General features: G+C 49.3%; 1 protein-coding gene across 1 annotated transcript in view; it reads right to left on the bottom strand.

The window, feature by feature from the left end:
- Rab40b (RAB40B, member RAS oncogene family) overlaps positions 1-5,679 on the bottom strand; it is a 37,819-nt gene extending 32,140 nt beyond the window's left edge. Inside the window, exon 1 of the mRNA XM_004639450.3 lies at positions 5,438-5,679. Coding sequence (XP_004639507.1) covers positions 5,438-5,579 — 142 coding nt within the window. The 5' untranslated portion in view covers positions 5,580-5,679. The remainder of the gene's footprint in view (positions 1-5,437) is intronic.
- Positions 5,680-7,221: the final 1,542 nt, after the last annotated feature.

Here is a 7,221-nt window from a genome sequence, read left to right as displayed (position 1 = left end):
AAGAAACATACATTTTACAAGACAGGAAATCCAAATAAATATATGAAAAGTTGTTCAATCTCACCAATGATCAGAGAAATGCAAATTCAAGCTATCTGCTTTCCAGCATGGCTATAATGAAAAGGAAAGAAAATGCCGAGTGTTGGTGATAGCAGGAACAGCCAGGACTCTCTTGGCTCTTGGGCACAAGAGCAAATGAGAACAGATTTGGGGAGTAGACACTAAAGCTAAACCTACGCATACATATGCGTCTGTTATTATTCTTTGTGTCTTAGGTACTTTCTCATCATTGAGGCATAATACTCTACACCCATGACTCTTAAGGAAGGAAGGTTTATTTTTGCTCACAGTTTGTAGACATTTTAGTCGATAGCCAGCTGGCTCCACAGCACAGTCATGTGGCCGAGGAGAAACAGTTCATGGCATGAGAACAGTCAAGAGAGGGAGGGAAGGCAGTCAAGCTCAGGGCACCACGGTTTGATCCCCACCTTCACCTGCCTTACCAGACTCGCCCTTAAGGCAGCCTGAGCAAGCAAAAAAATCCTTTTCAACTTTTAGGGCTGGCCAAATAGCTCAGTGGATTAAAGCACCTAGAGCAGGCTCAGGGACCACGGGTTTGATCACCATGTCTGCCGCGCCAGCCCTGTCCCCAGGGCACACTGAGACGGCAAAACATTGAGACTGGGCGTGGTGGCATGCGCCTGTAATCCCAGCAATAAACAGGAGAATCACTCCGAGTCCAATCTAGTAGTGAGATCCTGAACACCCTGTAGACTCTTCCCTAAAAAAAATACAAGAGAAAGAGAGAGAGAGAGAGAGAGAGAGAGAGAGAGAGAGAGAGAGAGAGAGAAAATTGATGCTGCCAGGCCACACCCCCAGTGACCACTTCCTCCAACCACACTTCACTTCCCAACATCACAGTTAGCCATAAACTCATCAATGGACCAATCCGCTGATAAGCACCACACCCCTAGGATGCAATTTCTTCCCCAAAGCCCCACCAATGGGGGAGATATCTAGATAGAAACCACGGCACTCTACTATTGAGTTGCATCCTCAGCTCCATACACGTGTGATACCCAGCATTTTTGTATTTAGGTGTATTCTAACAGAAACACAAGAGATGCATTCACAGCAAACAAATCATAATCATAAAACTGGACACCACTAGAATTGACATGCCCAGTTGGGTGGACAAATAAGCCATGGATAGTCACACAAGGGATTTTACATGCTATGAGAACAGCAGTCTGGGAATTCACATGTCAAAAGGAGCAAGAGAAGCAGCCACAAAGAGCACACACCCTGTACTGTCCACAGATAAGTTTGTAAGACTGACAACAGTCTGCTAGAGCTCAGGAGAGTGGTTACCCTGGGGACAGAATGGTGTAGGCAGTGAGGGGGGCCCAGAAAGCTGGCGGAGTCCCCATTCTTTCTCTGGGTGCTGGTTATGTGATATATTAGGCTTGGGGAAGTTCACTGAGGTGTGCAATTACAATGTATGTACTTTTCCATATATATATCTGTATATAGATATATAGATATATATATCACAATTCAACAAAAACTTAAGGGAGGAAAGAAAAAGAAGTGAAAGACCGCCTAAAGGAAAACAACCCAACGAACAGAAGAAAGTCCACTCTAATGTTCAACAGTAGAACAGAATAATAAAAATATATTGATACAACGCAAGTGTGAAGAGATTTTTAAATGAGACTTTAGAATTTTTAATTGAACCGAAATTGAAAAAAGGAAAATTGCAAAACTAAGGAAAAATTTGGAGATGAAAACATCATAACTAAACAGCTAAATTGGAAACAGCTGAAAACAATTTACTATACTCATAACTCCCAACAACAGGAACGATACCGTAATCACAGAAATTCAGAAGAGAAAGAAAAAAATGTATAGAGCAAACAGAGAGAAGTGGAAGACAGATAGAGATGGCCCAACAGAAGGCTAATCAACGTGACAGGCAGGATAATGGACGCCTTGAAGATACCACATCCCAGTCCCCAGAATTTGTGATTATGTGACGTTCCCATGGCAGACGGGTTGGCAAAGGGGATTCAAGGTTGCTGTTGGGATTAAATTGCTCATCGGGTGCCCTTAAGATACGGATATCGCCCTGGGTTGTCTAGGTGGGCACAACATAGCCACAGAGTTCCTCAAAGTAGAAGGAGGAGGCAGGAGAGAGCAAGTCAAAGCCATGGGACCTGACACCTCTGGCTCTGAAGATGGAAATGGTGAAAAACAGGAATGCAGGGCATGGCGGTAGGGTTTAGAAGCTAGAAAAGGCCAAGAAACAGTCTCCTAGAGCCCCAGCAAGGAGCATGACATTCCCCACACTTACCTCCACCCTGGTAGGACTGTGCCGGACTGTTGACTCCAGAACTGTGTGAGAGAAAACTTGCATTGTTTTTAAGCCAGTAAGATCGTGGTGATTGGGGCCAGGAGATGGCTCAGTGGAATAAGAGCTTGCCCGGCAAGCACAAGGGTCTGGGTTCAATCCCCAGTTCCGCAAAAAAAAAAAAAAAAAGAAAAAGAAAAAGAAAAAAAGAGGGGCGGGGAGATGGCTCAGTAAGATAAGCACTTGACTGGCAGATGCAAGGATCTGAGTTCAATCCCCGGTTCCGCAAAAAAAAAAAAAAAAAAAAAAAGATTGTGGTGATTTGTCATGGTTACAAATAGCAAACTAATACAATTGGTATTCCTGAAGTAAAGACAGCAAGTGTAACAGAGGCTATTTTAAAGACATGAAATAAATTCCTATGAAATTAGAAAAATAGATGTGTATAGGAATTCAGAGTACAGAGTACACTAAAAGTTTAACATAAAGCATTGGACTCTGAGGCAGATATCTTGTTAAGTTAGCTAAATATGAGGCCCCCCAAAAGAATCTTCAGAAATTCATGAAGAATGGGCCTGGAGAGATGGCCAGTGGAATAAGCGCTTCCCGGGCAAGCGCAAGGGCCTGAGTTCAATCCCCGGTCCGCAAAAAAAAAAAAAAAAAAGAAAGAAAGAAAAGAAAAAAGAAATTCATGAAGAAAAGACAAATCACCCATATAGGGGAAAAAAAAAAAATCAGGGGGCCTGATGGTTCACCATGGCAACATTTAAAGCCAGAGTCTAAGAACAATACTCACCAGGTGCTGAGGGAAGAAAATACACCCTAGAGCATTGTTCAGAGATAAAGACAATGGGCAGATGTTCCCTGACTTGAGGAACAGGAAAGCTCTGAGTCCTTCCTGCAGAAATAGCTGGTGATGAAAACTGGCTGATTAAGGGGGCCACAAAATGAAGAACTGGAGAGCAGCCATAGAAAGAGAACCTCAGCAGGCACTGATGCCATTGAAATGTTGAGTTAATACTAAGCAATCGTGGGTATTACAGCCACAATACAGAAATGAGCCCTAGAAGCCCTGGCAGTGTAAAGATTGCAGTGTGGGCTACAGAACTGGGCTCTGGGTGCAGGGGAGGGGAGTGTGAAACTGCAGATTCGCCTTGCAACGCCAGAGCACCCAGATGTTCTCACAGCAAAACCTGTCATTTTATTACAAAAATAATGGTTCTAGCTCCTTTCTGCTTTTCATACTCTTTTTTCCTAACCCTTGACCGAAGATTTGGTAAATCAAAAGCCCACAAGGTATATATCCACAACCATTTCTCTGCTATGTCTCAGGCCATGCTGTCCATAGAACACCTTGTGAAAGTCTTTAACCTAAATCCTCCCTCTGGGTGGAGGCAAGACTACAGGAAAAAGCAGGAGCTAGCTTATTTTAGCAGTCCTCAGTCTGGTCTACGACACAAAGAAAGGATGCAGCAGAAGTGCCCTGAGCCCTGGTCCTCCCTCCGGAAGAGCATCGGCTCCACTGTCTCTGTCTGTCCTCACTTTAGCCCACATCACTGGCCTCTGACAAGACTCAAGCATCTGATGGTCTGTCCCTCCAAATCACACCATGCCCTTTCTGAGCGAGTATTTGCCCTGTGCTTTATTTCTTGACCTCCCCTATGACACTACTTTCACTGCATGCAAGCCCTGAGGACACAGCTGTGGACACAGGCTCTGCCCTCAGGCAGCACTGTCCAGCAGAACTTTGCTATGAGGGGAAAGTCTACTTCTGTGTCATCCAGGAAAGCAGCCACGGGGCTCTTGACATGAATTAAACAGCCACAGGAGTCTGAAGGCAGCACTGGACCACACAATGTCAGAACCTCCCTTGCCTGCGTGAGCACTAGCCCAGTGGTCTGGGCAGAGCTGGAGGCACAGGATCTTGGGCTCACCCAGCCTCACAGAAGCAGAATTTGCATTTCTCCAAGGCTCCAGGTGGCTGTGCAGTGGCAGCTTGAGGACCAGCTGTTCCCCTCCCACGTTCCCCACCTAGAGGATGCTGTGACCAGACCTCTGTCCTAAGACACTGATGCTCTTCCATTCCTTCCCAGCAGCACTGTGCAGAGCAGCTTTTCTCTTCCCATCACCTCTTTGGCTCCACACAGTCCACCTGTAGTCCTGCAATGACCTCTGGCTTTGCAGGGTGCCTTGCATGTTCCACTGAGCAGAAGCAAATCCTCACCCTGGCTTCCACTTTCACAGCAAGTTCACCTACTTGCTAGTGTTTGTCCATCATAACCCCTGAACCAGCCTGGCCACACCCAGACTGCTTCCTCGTTGCTGCAACTGGGAGGGCAAAGAGGCAGCAGGACTAAACAGGGACTGTGCTAGAGAAATGGATAGAGACCCTGTATGGCTCTAAAAGTGGTCACACCATCCTGGAATAGCCACAGCTTCTGTTTGCCCCACAGAATGAGAATTCCCTTCCTTGTCTTTCTTCAGGGATGTCAGCTTTCAAACTCTGACTTAGGGGACCCCCTTCCAATGTCCTGTAGCCTAGAGCACTTTGGCTTCACCTGCCTGGAACCCAGTCCCCTGATCTTTGTCTGGAGTCCTTCCCCACCCTGGCCAAACTCTGCAGGGCCAAGTGGGATCCTCCACTGGAAACCTGTCCATTTGGGTAGGAGTTCCGATGAGACAGCAGTTAGCCTGGGCACTGGCCCGCCTCTGCCACCCCTTGGGCACTGCCCACACAGCTGCCCCTATACCGTGACCCACTCCTCCCCAGACGCTCACCCACAGGATCCCCTGCCCAGATCCGCTCTCTTGGACCTCCACCAGCGGTTACCCCCAGGAAGAGGAGACACAGCCCCCGCCCAGCTGCTCCTCCACCAGCGCCCAGGCCTCGGAGGCGACGGGATGGAAGATGTGCTCTGCGCCTGTTGTATCCACGCGGGAGAGACCGCCTGCGCCCCAGCCCCCGCTCCAAGTCTTCTCCAAGTCTGCACCCCGGCCCGCGCCCTCAACCCTCCCCGGATCCCTCGCCCTCGACCCGACCAGTCCCGACCTCTCCAACCCCAGCACCGGCCCTGACCCCACTCTCACCTGCTGGGTGGCCATATGGGGACTCGGCCGCTCCGTCTTGCAGGCTTGCCAGGATCTCGCCCTTACCCACATCGCTGTCGCCCACCAGGAGGAACTTGAGCAGGAAGTCATAGGCCCGCACGGGGCTGCCCAGGGCACTCATCGTGCCGGCCAGGCGCTCCAGCCCATGCCGGCTCCGCGGTCTGAGAGCACACGGGCTGCGGGCCCAGAGCACCGCTGGATCCCAGTCCACCACCCAGGCCACTGTGCCTGTCAACTGCAGTCCGCTCCGCCCACCTGTCTCGCCATTGGTAGATCGTAGTTGCTGGGGTGGATGTGCACTTTTATTGGCTGCGATATCCATCAATCTTATTCTCATTCCCGCCCCTGGGCCTACGCTTTCACGTCCCTCCTGGGAGCCCTGCGGCCAATGGAGATCTGCAAATGGGGAAGAGGCGGGGCCCAAAGACTAGAAGGCGGGGTCTTTTTTTCCTCAGCCAATAGCGGGAGGGGCGGAGAGATCGGGGCGGAGTCAGGTGTTTACATTCCCGCGTGTGATGGCCCTAACCTCATACTAGCTTTTGAACACTGAGCCTAGAAGGTGTATGGTGGAACCTCTGCACTCATTCCCAAGAGACTTCGCAGCTGCGCCGCGGGGCACGGAGATGCCAGACGCGAAGCCCAAAAGCCAAAGGTCGCCGGGTTTTGTGGCGCTGTGGCCCTGCGCATAAACGTGCCTCTGAGCGCGTGAGCTTGTGTGCATCTCTGCCTTTCGCGTTCTCGTGAGCCTGCAGGTGTCTGCCCTTGCGTGTCTATGCGCATGATGGAGGAGCGTCAGCTCCCCTCCCGCGAAATTCGGCTTTCTCCTCCCTCAAGGAGGGGTGGTCTGCATTGGTGTTTGCCTGCCTCGCAGTCCCGGCCTGCTCAGGTGCTCTCTGGGCTCCTTAAACCCTGAAACCAAGATTTTATCTGCCATTTACACTCATTTGGACCTTTAAAAGTGTTTACTTTGGAATGCTGTTTTGGTTTATTGGTTGATCTTTTGACTTACATGCTGGCAAGGCCACTGTGAAAACAACGAAAACAGATCAGGCACCCAAGCCAGAGCGAGTTGGAGGCAGGGGCAGGAGGATCTTAAATTTTAGTCCTGCCTAGGTAACAGCGATTTAATGAGAGCCTATCTCAAAGTGAAAAATGTAAAGGGTTGGGAATGTAGCCCGGTGCAAAGACCAGAGTTTAATCTCCAGTTCCTGGGCCAGGATAGGGGAATCACAAAAATGGGAAATAGAGGGGAAATTTTGGCCCTATTCCAATCCCTCCGGAACTAAAACTGCTTGGGGATATTTCTTATTATCTTTATCCCTTGGTCTCAATGTCCCAATCTGTCAGGACAGTTTACCTGCACTTAAGGCAGGAAAGGACTACTTTCTGCCTGGGCCCTGCTCTGTATGTCTGACATCAGGTAGAGTAGGGACCAGAAAGCCTTCCGCCCACCTTCAGGAAGGTCTGTGCTTGCCAGGTGGTTCTTAGCTGTGGAGCAGAGAGGGATGGCCAGAGCATTCCTTTCTGGAGACCAGGGTGGGGGACACCTGACTATTTTTTCTTCCCTCCCTACTGCATGGCATTCACCTCCAAGTTGATCTTGGGATAGTTAGAATATGCCTACTGCTATCTTGAGGGCAAGGTAGAAATGTTGTTATTCCAGGGACTGGTGGTTCAAGGCTACCCTCAAGCCTCTCGGATACAAAAATCCATGGATGATCAAGCCCTTTGTATTTTATAGCGCAGTATGTGCATAGATCCTA

The sequence above is a fragment of the Octodon degus genome, unplaced genomic scaffold, assembly GCF_000260255.1.
Source record: "Octodon degus isolate 3935 unplaced genomic scaffold, OctDeg1.0 scaffold00112, whole genome shotgun sequence".
Classification (NCBI taxonomy): domain Eukaryota; kingdom Metazoa; phylum Chordata; class Mammalia; order Rodentia; family Octodontidae; genus Octodon; species Octodon degus.
The sequence above is the reverse complement of the archived record's forward strand: the minus strand, read 5'-3'. Positions and strand labels throughout refer to the sequence as shown.